Consider the following 13,448-nt stretch of genomic DNA (forward strand, 5'->3'; position numbering starts at 1 on the left):
CCCATGATGCTCTTGAGTACCGCTTTTCTGTTAAAAAGGTCAGTAAGTCAGAAGCAGGTGAATCACGCACACACACACATTCGGCCATCTAAAATATCACATCGCCTCTGTTTGCAGTGGAGACTCTGGTTGCTCTCTAGATGTCTGTGAGCTCATTCAGTGTGTGAGTGATGAATGTTCATGAGAGTTGTTCGCTTTGTATTGAGAGTATTAGATTGCCATTGTAATTCAGCATCTCCAGAGGTCTGAATATTCAATGAGCAAGTAAGCAAACTCCTCCCAACCTAAAAAGCCTTGCAATGTTAATTAAGACCAATGTTGACCAATTTTAATAAATACAACTTTTTGATGCTGTCAACAAAGGAGTAGTGAACAAAATGTAAGCTCTTTAAGATTTCCAGGTCAATTTAGCCACAATCTTTCACAAACGTAATAAAAAGGGAAACTCAAAGACCCAGAAGAAAACTAGGGTCTTATCGTGCTGTTATGGCTGAGGATTGCTTCAGGAAGTTAAGCTTGTGATGTGGCACTTAACCTCAGTTTGCTTGTGTAGACACTGGCATTAAATGTATCAGATGACAAAAATCCATCTATAGTTCAAGAGTCGCGCTCTCCGAGGCCCCTTTAGTGGGAACGTGACGCAAGGGGCAGAAAAAAAGAAGGGAAGTGGAATCGAACGACAAAGAACTCTTTTCACCCACCACAGAAAGCAGCAAAGGTTCTCACTGAGTCAGTCTGAGACCCTTTAACTGATCTGTATCGACATCAGCACCTCCTCCAACAGACACTATCCGTGTGAGACCTCAACATGTAGAGAGGAATGCCATTTGTCTGTGAGGGAGCTTCTGGGAATTGCTGATTGCTGCCCGAGTGTGCTTTTGCAAATCTTTTCTATATGTATACGCACAGCTGCCAATGATCATTTTTACTCCGAATAGTGTAAAAACACCGTTTGACCCAGATTATCGAAAAACATCATAGTGGATGCTTGTGTAATGGAAAAGTGTCATTCCTGACGCTACTCCTGAAGCTTAGCCATGGATCATTGCCCCATCACACACACACACACACACACACACACACACACACACAAAGACACATACAAGCACTCACCTACACAATCCTCTATTACAAACATATACAGAAACATCTAACCTTTGGAGATAAAAAAATAAGCACTACCAAGTGATACTAATTATACATTCAATAAAAATATAGTGGCTCTGAACTCACCCTGCAGGACAAACGCAGCCGGGCACACACGGCTCATGGGCGGAGCAAGTGAGGTTGAGTAAATATGACTCGCAGGTCTGTTCACAAGCTAAACCTTTACTGGCTGAGAGCCTGTCCACTCTGTTCCCACAATCCTCATAAAACTGGTCCGGTGGACACAGTGTATCTGAGAGAGGATGAAGAACACACATATTGTCAGATTCAGCAGTGCACAAATATAAACTCAGACTCACAATTTAGAGGCTGAAACACGATACTCACCAATAATTGTGCTCTGGGAAAATAGCTTTCCATCTTGGCAAATCCTGTTGAAGAAGTAAAAAAAGATTTTCACAGATTTTAGGCCATGCGAGTATTTAGATCATTGCTATATATACAAAACACAATTTTTGACTGAAAAATGTCATGCAATGCAGAGATTGACAGAGTGTTGAATGTTTAAAATGAGTGAATGGGACTATCTTACTGTACACCTGATGATGTCATGATCACATCTCCGGGTGAGTAATCCGAACCCAGAAAACTGCAGGGACACTCACTCCTGTAACACAAAACATTGTATATTAGACACAGATCCAGAATATTATGAATTACAAATGCTTAAATGGATAGTTTAGCTAAAAATAAAAATCATATTGTCATTTAATCAGGTTCAAAACTGTATGCCTTTCTTTCTTCTGTGAAACACAAAAGAAGATATTTTGAGAAATGTCTTAGCGGTTTTGTGCACATACAATGGAAGTAAATAGGGGACAATGTTGATGGTTACCAACTCTCTTCAAAATCTTTTAATATCTCTGCTGTGTTCTGCAGAAGCCACAGGTTTGGAATGACATGACGGTGAGTAAACAATGAAAGAATTTTCATTTTGGGTGAACTATCCCTTTAATGTATTTCCAAAATTATGTGACCTGGTAGTAACAAGAGTTCGTCTCGGTCACGTCCTGACTTTCTCTAAGCTTTTGCCAGCATGAGAGCTGTAACTCTAGCACTGAGTATGTGGCAGGGAGACACGGGACATTTAAGGGAAGTGAACCCGTGCGAGGGTGAGGAGGCTAAAAGCGTTATACAACACCTGAGGTTGTCAGGTCCATAACATTTTACAGCCTGCTAGACTTCCAAAAGCTTCCCTCACACACGCGAAATAAACAAATCTAGGTCAAAATTACACATTGAAGCTTTATATAGTGGCTCATTTCACATTTTTATATAATTATTTGTGTATGAGAAATAGCCTGCTGTCCATGATGATAGGTGATCACCGGAGCTCAAAATATCTTTAAGAGAATGAAGATTTTATCATATTCAATACGTAAAATTTAAAGTGAAGTTTGGGTGCTGGATGAATGATTGAAGGAAAAAATCAAAATGTGCGTACTGTGGCACACATGTGTGTGTACGTGTGTTCAAGTATGTTCCTTCCGGACACACACAGCCCTCCTCACACTCGTCTCCACACGGCTGTGGAACAGACAGAAACAGGCAACGACGCTGGCATAAAGACACACACACTCCGTACTCCATGGTGGGTGGACATGCGACGGCTGGAAAACACAAATATACAGTATAAACACATTTATCCTCTCGCACAATAGGAATGCAGTTGTCATGTATCTCTGTAATATGTAGACGTGTCAGACTCACCACACTCAGGCACATGTGAGCGGAACTCAATTATGACGCCGTGTCTCCTGCAGGTGCGGGCGTAGTGAGCGAGGATGGAGCAGAGGCAGGGCGCTCCACACTTACAGACGTCTGCACGACACTGCAGCTGGTACCCCACAGGACTCACATACTCATGACAGGCAGCAAACACCTCCTGCATCAGCACGTCACACTTCTCCACTGCATAAGCCGCTGAAGTCACATGACCAACACAGAGTTTGACAAAAGCACATCCTTTGTGCCAAGGTACTAATATGGATTTTGTGCATTGCTTTACTATTTGCTGGATGAAAAAATAGTACAAGTGCATTTTCTCGTATAGCATTGTACTTTTTAACAGCTAGAATGAAGAAGATGAATCATTTACAGGGATTGGATAAAACAATGTGAACACCGGGAAAACAGGTGAAATCTCTTGCATTGGACTACATTTTGCCTTTAATACAGCTTTAAAATCCTCATAATAGATTTATACAACTTTTAACAGTCTCCAGTGAAAAATTGTACCATTCGTCTATCAGAACAGACGCTTCAGATGCTTTAGAGAGGTTGGAGCAGGAAACTCTTCTCATAATTGTGTAAACTGTTGCTCTTGAAACATTAAACAGTCGGGGTGTTAAGGTTATAGATGCTCCAGCTGAATGAGCTTCCACGATTTGTCCCCTACAGAAATTGACAAGTCACCTATTTCACCAATTTATTGAACTAACCACTAATGAATACAACTTGTTGTGGCACAACTTTGTAGCCTACACAATTAATAACAATAACCCCTATAACAAAGAGTGCTCATATTATTATGTCCAATAATAATATGACTGTTCTGTACAGTATGTCATATGGCAGGGGTTTTCAAACCGGGGTCCGGGACCCCAGGGGGCCCCCAGAAGGTTGCAAGGGGTCCCCAAAAATGTTCATGGAAAAAGGTAAAGCAAAAAATGTTTGCAAATTATGAACATTATGATTGTTTAATTTCTAAGTGTTTATTTTTTAATCAGTTTAAACTGATTGTTTTTTTATTTTTTGCTACATGCATAGTCTCCAGAATTGTTTATATTTGTATCTTTCTAGTAAGTTTTTATCACCATAGTTCCTCTTTTTTTGCACTCCAACTGAAAGTGTAACCAACTATTTAAGTTCGGAAACAATATGTTGTCTTTAAAATATCACATTTACCATTTATCTAACAAAGTTTAAATATTTCTTTACACATCAAAAATATAGATGGCTATGTATTTTAGAATGGGGGTTCCTCACAAAAGGTTAATCTTATTCGGGGGTCCTTGGCATTCTAAAGTTTGAAAATCCCTCTCATAGGGAGCTAGAAAGGGAAATGAAAAGTGTCACCTGCTTGCTGGTGCGTGTCACAGGGGTCAAGCTGGGGTAGGCTTGGCCGTGGCACACATGCCGAAGACACACGCCACGCATTTCCAAACAAGTATGGTGTGCTCTCGATCATGCCAGAGGGAGCACTACAGTGACAAAGTAATCCACATTTTATACACTTAGAGTAGGGAGTAGGGTTAGAGAAGAAGTTATATGTATGTAAGCATAATACATAAGCTAGGAGAAAGAAAGAGAGATGGATCAGCAGGACTAAAAATTAGAACTCACAGGAAGTCATCCTGAAAGTTGCCATTGAAGGTTCCGCAGAGTCCCACAGTATCATCTCTCCACTGCTCCTCTAGCTGCAGATACAGTCTAAACTCTCTCCAGTTATACTGCAAACGCAGACCCTGCGATGACTTCACCTGAACAAACATTGACGACAGCTCCTGGATCTGAAACACATCTGCACACAGCACAACAGATGAAAGGCTGTACACTAGAGCACTAAATCATGTCAACACAGTGATACAACAAATGACCATCATATCACAGAGCGGGCACAGTAACTTACCATCTGAATATGGGAGTGAGATTCTAAACTGGCTGGCTAAAAAAACCTCTCCACTGTGGCTCATGGTGATCTCAGTACGTGGATCTTCATCAATCACCAGGTTCACGGACTGAATACAAGCACCATCCAGATTCTGCGAAAATAACACGCACAGCTCTCACTCATGCACCCATAATAACTACTGCATGGACTACAATGGATAAATGTCTGCGTGGGCTAACAAACATATCGGATCATCTGTACATTTCAATTCTGACTAATTCACATAAATGCTTCATTCCTGAACTACATGATTACTGAATGAGTTACTGGGAGCTGTTCGCGGGAGATAAAGCACTTGCACTCTGAATCACTCCATTCAAGAAAATGATGGATGCTACCAACAGGTGCTTTTGCTGGGATCTTTCACCGGCTGCTTTACTGAAATACATCTCTCTCTCTTTCTTCTCTCACTCTGGCTCTCCTGCCATCAGCAACTACAAAGTCCCTGGCTCTGTCATTCAGAGGCTCAGATAAGCAAAATAGCTTGTTGAGATTCCAGACAGTGACACCATACACCAGAACAGCTCTCCGCGTGTTGAGTTTTAGCATCAGCAGATCTGGGCTTTGGGAAAGGAACGCTCTGAGAGGGACGATCTCTTCATCTTTTGTATCTTTTCATGTTTCATGTCAAAGCGAAGCTAAGGTCTAATAATGACACAAGTATCTAAGACCGTTTCATCTCAACCCAAAAATCGAGACCTTAGGCAAGAGAGAGGCTGTGCTATATCTTTTGCATTACTTTTGCTTAATCTAGCAACAAATTTAACTAACAGAAAACCAGCAACACTAACCACTAGCGATTAGATAGCTTGACCAATCACATGAATCTAGACACTGTTTTAAGACTGTCTGCTGAACCTGCATTTCAGCAACCAGATCAATCTTTAAATCAACACAGCAGAACAATTCTGGAACATGATGAATAAAGGTTTGGTATGCTCCGTCTGGCATGCTACTACTGTGCAAAGGGAATAAAAGTGCATAGGGACTCACGGTTCCACAGGGTGTATTCTGAATGGTCACAGTGAACCTGCCCGAGTTTCTGCTCTTGGCTAAGACATACTGGCACGTAGCAGGAAAGGTGTAAATGCGGCCATCAAACGACTGGAAGAACATGTCCCCGGTCACAGAGCATTCTCCTGTACCAACAGAGTAATGCCTCAGTTATAGCAAAAGTTCTCCAATTCAGATTAAGTTTATCAGATTGAAAGACAGTTATTTAAGAGAAAATTGCTTTCAGAATGCCACTTATGAATAAATGGTACAAGCAATTCAATTTTCTTGTTACATCTGGCAAACAAAATCTCTACAAAGAAATAACATTTTAATCAAATGGAATGAAATAGAGAGTAAAACCATTTGTCGTAGATGAGAAAATGATGACATTGAACAACTAATGCTATTACAAAGTAAAATATAGAAAATCAAGCAAACAGGAAGTCAGATGAAAAACAAAAACAAACACACCTGGACAGTTGTGCTCTGTGCAGTTCCATATTCCCCCCACACATGTGCTATAAGACAATAAAAATGATCAACACTGGATACAGACTTCAACAAACACACAATTATTCATGCATTATTTAAAAACTACATCATGCATGTGCAGTATGGGTAGTAAATAACGTCTGACCAGTTGTTGCAGTCTTCCTGTATGATTTGACCGGAGGGGTAGAGCATACCATGATGCTCACACGGACAGTCCGATGCTTTAACACACACTCCATCCTCAAAGATCAAATCTAAACACAGCCCAAAGATTTTATTTACTGAACATCAACGAATTAAGCTACTGAGTATGTGTTTTGTTTTCGCATTATTGAATATCCACCTTCAGGGCAATAGCAGCCATCCAAACACTGCACCTTGCTGTCTATACACATGCGTTCAATGTTGCATTGCGTAGGGCAGCATGGGATACACTCTCTGAAATGGAGCTCACCGGGGCAATCGACATCTACAGACAGAAAAAAAGATCAACAAACAATAACAATATGTATCTTACTGTAAAACAACGCACAAAAGTGCTCCAGTAGTATAAATGGACATGGCACTAGCAGCGTAGAGGTCATGGGTTCCATTCCCTGGAAACACTCTTTTTATTGTCTTTCTATAATGGTGACAACAGGAAACATGGCACATGAGGGATATTTGGGGATTCCCAAGCAACCTACCACAATCAGGAAAGTGTGCTCTCCAGTTATGCAGCGTGTGTTCAGCATGGGCACATGCCCTGGCATACTCTGTAAACACCTGGCATATAATATCATCACTGGAACCAGACCTACACCAGATAAAATCACAAAGCATGTCAGTAGGTTTTTATTATGCATTTACAGCTTCTTAGTAAATCATGTCAGTAGTTCCAGAATGTGATGATACTGACATACATATTCAGTACTTACAGACAGAGGTCATTGGAGCAGCTGGCCATGTATGAATATGGACTGACAAACTCGTGGCAGGACATAAACGGCTCTTTTAAAAGGCTGGCACATACTTCCTCCACTTTCTGAAATGAATAACCAGAGTTGTCATTTACAAGGTGCATTGTGGGTGTATCTGTGAGCGCACAGTGCGGTGGGGCCGATGTGTGCGTGTTTCATGTGCTGTACCGATATGACAAAAGGACTTTGCGTGGCACACGGTGAGGGGTAAAGTGAGGAGACGACAGGGCATCTGGCTCGCTCTGGCTCCTCCTCTGCCCAGCTGTTTCCAAACATGGCCAAATCATGTGTGAAAATACCTGGACCAAACATCAGCAAGTGCAATAACATTACAAGCTTAATCATATATCAATAAAGAGAGACTTGATGAAAGCAGAGTCAGTACAAAACTGATTGAAACTTGCCATAGCTGGTCTTCAGGTCATCCTGCGTATCAGCATTGAAATTCCCACACAATCCACAAGTGCGTCCCACAAACTGAGGACTCATCTTAATGTATACAGAGCCGGTGAGCCCCTGCCAGGCCAGTGTGAAACCCTGTGGCTGAGACACTATGATGTAGTCCGAGATCCTCTCAAGTTCAACATCATGGATGTTATGGGGCAGCTGCACACTACAGAGGAACACATACAGCCGTTAGAAATGCACACACTTAACATCTTTAGATGAATCTGTGAGATCACTGCAGCAGGTTAGGTTGAGGTTAAGTGAAAAGGGCTTTAGATGAGTGTGATTGTTCATTTACCTTTGACCCTTGAATGTAACACTGAAGTTCTGTAACCTAATCTCTCCCTCCCACGGCAGGAACAGACTGATGGAACGTGTGCAGGAGTATGGGAAAGAATTGCATTCTGGGTCATTATGCACCTGTGAATGAATAAGCAGAAATGAAGCATGATAACAGGACATACAATTTGTATCGTATTACAGAAATGGAGTTAAAAAACTACAATAAAAAACTCCTTTAAAAATATCACCCAAAGAGTGAAATGTTTAGATCTAGAGATGTCGACCAATGCTACTTCAATTCTGCTTTACACCAAGTCATTCTGATAAATGATATTGGCACTTAAGCTAATGGCCTAAAGAAACTTCTGTCTGAGGTAGCTTACTTTTTCTGGATTCCCATCAGTGAGCCTAAGAGAACAAAGCCAATTCTGTTTTGGCCCTAGCTGTAATTACTGTATTAAACTGTAATGAGCATAAATGACAATAATAATGAGATCACTTTCTCTATGAATGCCAATGAATATATTCCTCAGGCAAGAGTTGTACTGTGTGCACACCCACGACACCACACACACAGCATACTATTTTGAAGTAAGAAATAGCAATAGAATATAGAATATAGACGTTTTATCGGACACACGTGTCTGGCCTGAAGGCAACGTCCGGTGTGTGTTTGTTGATAAGTCTGGCTATTTATTTCTAAAGCAATTTATATTATTTTTAGTTTATATAAATATTTTAAGGTAAAATAATTGTATTAAATAAACAATTGGTAACACTTCAGTATAGGGGGCAATTCTCACTATTAACTAGTTGTTATTAGCATGCCTGTTATTGGCATATTGGCTGTTTATTAGTACATATATTAGTACATATATTAGTACATTAGTTGCATATTCTGCAAGATCATACTCTACATCCCTAATCCTACCCAATACCTTAACCTAACAACTACCTTACTAGCTATTAATAAGCAACAAATTAAGAGTTTATTGGGGGAAAAGTCTTAGTTAATGGTTTGTTAATAGCGGGAATTGCCCCCTATTCTGAAGTGTGACCAAACAATTTGTTGAATTCTATCATATGTTCATTTGGTAACACTTTACATTAAGGTGGTATTTATTAACAATTAGTTAATGCATTAGCTAAAATGAACTAACAATGAACAATACTAATACAGCATTTATTAATATTACACATTAGTAAGCACCATGAATTAACATGAATAACTATTAACAAGGATTAATAAATGCTGAAAAACTAAATTGTTCATTGTTAACTAATGTTAGCTAATGCATTTACTAATGTTATCGAATAGCACCTTATTGTAAAGTTTTACCGTTAATTTGATTAAATAAACAAGTTAATGGGTCGACTTGTGTAACTTTGACACATTTAAGTTTAGCCAAGTGACGGTTCTTGGTAACCCAAAATAATACTGGCTAGACATACTTTTAACTTGCTAGCTAATGTAATTTACTTGTTATTTCCTTTGCTTGTTTTCAGAAATAATCTTCAGGGACTCTTTTCTTTGTGGATGTGTACCAGAAGTCAAGTTTGGGCCACGAAAGCGCTCATGCGCAGTAATGTTTCATTATGTTGTTGCTTTGAAACCATCTAGTATGCAAGTTAATAACTCAATATATAAATTGACTGTTTGTCTCGCTATAGACCTACGAAACACAGCCATTATGTACATTTTATGACTATTACACACAGATCACAACATTTCTTCTAGAGATTGAAAAGATTTGTTCACCTGTATATGGACACTTGACTGACTGTCTTCACAGTCTCTCAGTAATGTGTAGCTACATTTCCCAGGGTAGAAGTAATAAAGTCCATCAAAAGTTTCGTAGTTGTATTGACCCCACGAGCGGCACGTCATCTCTCGCTCAAAGCCTAAATTGGGAACTGAAACGTTTCATCTATTATTTCTATGCCACAACATGTCACTGTCTTTCCCATCTTTTCTAAAAATGACGAACGTTTTCCTGTATGATCCACAGTACCTGTCTGACAGTGTGTTCCTGTGGCCTGGTATAAAGTGCAGTTACAGGAATCTGGATGGACACACTGACCCCCATTCAGACAAGGAGATGAACAGTCACCTACAGTATACAGGACAAATAAAGCTCAGTGTGCCACATCAATCAAAAGTAATGATGTGTGTTTCAGTGTGGTATGCTTTTTGTTATCCTTATGTTGTTCCAATTGCTTCCATTGTTTCCCTCATCTGTAAGTCGCTTTGGATAAAAGCGTCTGCTAAATGACTAAATGACTAAATGTAAATGTATATGTATCAGAGAGCGGTGCAGGTTACTGAAGTGCTCATTGAAGCATAAATGAATCGTGCTCTTTTGTGTAATGACGACACTGATCAGCCTGTTCAACAGATGATCACTGCAAGAGCCACATTCTCACATTTCAAATAATCAGAAATGTTACTTGTCTGGAGTTTTATCAACCAAAAATAAGGTTACTGCAACACAAACTCAAACAATCTATTATTATGGATACGTGTATAGTAATAATATCCTTAATAATAAATGCAAGAGCTTTTAGTTAAACAAATAGATAAATGCTTGCTAATTGTTCTGCATGAACAATTTAGGCACCATAAGCATGTCTGTTTAGTTCCCTACAGTTATATAATAGACAATGACATGTGTGAAATAAAAAGCACAAAGACCCCAAACACACAAAGACTTGTAAGGTATTGTAACATTGTGGTGGTCTTACCACTGGCTCTGCGGGGTGATGGCTTCTGTGCTTCTGTCTGCATTGATGATGATGTGTTGCTCTCTTGTAAAACTCTCTTGAAAGAAAAATCAATTGAAGTTAATGTAGAATAAAATAATTAATAATGTGTATGAAAAGACGCAGAGTTTCTGTAGTTTGAGATTAAATACATTCTGTAGACTTTGTGAAAAATGCTTTATGAAGACAAATACTGATCTTTTGTTAGGCTACTTTACCTGTTCTACGTGTAATTAAACAAAACACCTGTTCTGAAACTGCATTCATTTGTTCTCATAAATCAAAATTTGTAATCAATTACCACAGAAGCAGAATTGAAAACTGAAATTCCGAACAAAATCATAATCTAATAAATCCAGTTCACTAGAAACTGGAACCATTACATGGATAAAAACTGTATTACTGCAGGTGGGGGGACATGATAACGATTAACCAATAATTTCAGAACTAAATAATTTTCTTATCTGACCGAAACCAGCTCTATTCTGCCCGCTTTTCCCCATCACACCTGATATCTGAGAGTTCAATAATTTTATGTAGGCTGCAAAGGAGATGCATTCTGACATAATGAACGGGGCCAGTGTGTCTCCGTGAATAGCGGCTCTAGGGAACAGCCGCTCCAGCTTTACCAATCCTGAGCGCCCAGAGGACACCTGAAACCGCTTTACTGCCGCCGAAATGACGGCTTTTGTCCCAAAGCGCTCAACAAAGTCAGAAAAGAGGGATTTTTTTCAGAAGTTATTAACATCTGTCATTGGCCGCAGTCTGTTATTTGAAAGATATCAGTGGTGTTCATCAATAATGAAAAATGGGTCTAAGTTTTAAAGCTCGTTTTAGCACTTGCTGAAATCGTGTGCTTATTATAATGTGATAAGTAATTAGAAAATTAGCTTGATAACATAATTTGACAACCTACATGTCAGGTATACTAAGAACTCTTCTAAACTAAAAGTATAGCTATTTCATACGTTTTCATAATTTTATTGAATATTTTGAACTTACAGTTTAATAAAATTGTTGAATATTTTGAACATATGTTTGAACATGTTATTATCATTATTCATTTGTATTTACATCATAATATTTTTGCCGTAACTCAGACATCGTTTATGTCATACAGACAGATGAATAATACACACAACATTTTCCAAACACCTTGTTTGCTGTAATGTTATGCATTTAACCTAATGCCACTGCATTTAGCGCAGGTTTCCTGTGCGCTTTCTCAATGCATCGCTTCAGCTCTCCTACCTGCTCCGTTTGGGAAGCGGGATCCCATTTCTCCAGCATTATCCTGCTGCTCTCGCTGCTGGGACACACAGAGAACAAGGAGTGGTTTGTTCCTCACACACGGGTAATCAGCACTTGTGTCACACAGAAAAGCGAGAGACTCACAGGCGTTTCGAGTGAGCTTTGTCAGCCTGTTTCATAACTATTACAGACCCGAAGACCTTTCAATCAACCATCTGCGCCTTTCATTAAACATGCGTAAAATTAGACTCGAATTAAGTCACAATTCAAAAGAGCAACATTTTAAAATTGAGATAAATGAGCGCGCAAAAACTGAAAATATGTTTATCATATTTCGACGATGTTGTTAATAATAGATATTCATTCAAAATCTGTATTTTTGTGATACAAGGGGGTGGGGTTACATCAATAATATAAAAACAATGAGACTCAGGCGTTTCGAGCTTTGTCAGCCTGTTTCATAACTATTACAGACCCGAAGACCTTTCAATAAACCATCTGCGATTTTCATTAAACATGCGTAAAATTAGACTTGAATTAAGTCACAATTCAAAAGAGCAACATTTTAAAATTGAGGAAAATGAGCGTGTAAACACAAACGCAAATATGTTTATCATATTTTGACGATGTTGTCAATAATAGATAGGCAATTCTTTCAAAAACTATATTTTTGTAAAACACAGGGGGAGGGGGGTAAATCAATAATATAAAAAAGTCATGCAGACAAAAATGTAAATATTAATGTAACTTACTTTTCAAAATCATGCTGGCTTGTTAAATTCAGTATTTCGGTTCCCCACGTGAAATGTGCTGAAAAGAAGACAAATTACGGCTACATTAGTTTAGTCTATTTATACATTAATGATTGCAGTTATTCTTTTGACAGTCAGCATAACACTTTTCTGTATCTAACCACGTACAAGTTTCATCCTTTAAAAATCATCGTGTTTAATGCGTGCCAAATTACACGTCAAATCTACATAATAATTAAGAAAACATTTTACCCATTTTGTCTGTAAAATGAAACTTTACATTTAATCTCATTCTTCTTTACAATTAAAAATGTTTATTAAAGATAACATATCAGTCCGGCATCATGATAGGCTACTTACCTTGATATAGTAAGATAAAGAATAATAAAAAGATTAAAAAAAGTTTCTTTCCGGGAGTTAAAAAAGGATCCATTCGTGACTCATGCGCATCACTTTGATGGAATAAGATTCTCCCCTCACTGTCCTACACCGATAGGCATTACCGACTCATATTCCCGTCTGCCTTCAGCCTTTCCTCACGCTCTCGCTCCTGTGTGTCCGCGCGCATCCCACCACCACCACAACATGATGAGATAATATATGCAAATGAACCAATGAACGTCACGTACTTCATGAAGCATGAAGGAGAGGGAGTCATGTTTACTTACA

At 39.0% G+C, this 13,448-nt stretch overlaps 1 protein-coding gene across 1 annotated transcript in view; it reads right to left on the reverse strand.

The window, feature by feature from the left end:
• otog (otogelin) overlaps positions 1-13,199 on the reverse strand; it is a 36,908-nt gene extending 23,709 nt beyond the window's left edge. Inside the window, exons 1-23 of the mRNA XM_057332643.1 lie at positions 13,140-13,199; positions 12,780-12,837; positions 12,028-12,085; positions 10,759-10,834; positions 10,029-10,127; positions 9,776-9,930; positions 8,033-8,154; positions 7,692-7,900; positions 7,456-7,586; positions 7,246-7,352; positions 7,015-7,124; positions 6,672-6,797; positions 6,474-6,582; positions 6,308-6,354; positions 5,834-5,979; positions 4,799-4,931; positions 4,513-4,690; positions 4,246-4,370; positions 2,878-3,090; positions 2,612-2,777; positions 1,700-1,774; positions 1,495-1,538; positions 1,234-1,399 (exon numbers count right to left, since the gene is read on the reverse strand). Coding sequence (XP_057188626.1) covers positions 1,234-1,399; positions 1,495-1,538; positions 1,700-1,774; positions 2,612-2,777; positions 2,878-3,090; positions 4,246-4,370; positions 4,513-4,690; positions 4,799-4,931; positions 5,834-5,979; positions 6,308-6,354; positions 6,474-6,582; positions 6,672-6,797; positions 7,015-7,124; positions 7,246-7,352; positions 7,456-7,586; positions 7,692-7,900; positions 8,033-8,154; positions 9,776-9,930; positions 10,029-10,127; positions 10,759-10,834; positions 12,028-12,066 — 2,576 coding nt within the window. The 5' untranslated portion in view covers positions 12,067-12,085; positions 12,780-12,837; positions 13,140-13,199. The remainder of the gene's footprint in view (positions 1-1,233; positions 1,400-1,494; positions 1,539-1,699; positions 1,775-2,611; positions 2,778-2,877; positions 3,091-4,245; positions 4,371-4,512; positions 4,691-4,798; positions 4,932-5,833; positions 5,980-6,307; positions 6,355-6,473; positions 6,583-6,671; positions 6,798-7,014; positions 7,125-7,245; positions 7,353-7,455; positions 7,587-7,691; positions 7,901-8,032; positions 8,155-9,775; positions 9,931-10,028; positions 10,128-10,758; positions 10,835-12,027; positions 12,086-12,779; positions 12,838-13,139) is intronic.
• Positions 13,200-13,448: the final 249 nt, after the last annotated feature.

This window comes from Triplophysa rosa, linkage group LG1 (assembly GCF_024868665.1).
Source record: "Triplophysa rosa linkage group LG1, Trosa_1v2, whole genome shotgun sequence".
Classification (NCBI taxonomy): Eukaryota; Metazoa; Chordata; class Actinopteri; order Cypriniformes; family Nemacheilidae; genus Triplophysa; species Triplophysa rosa.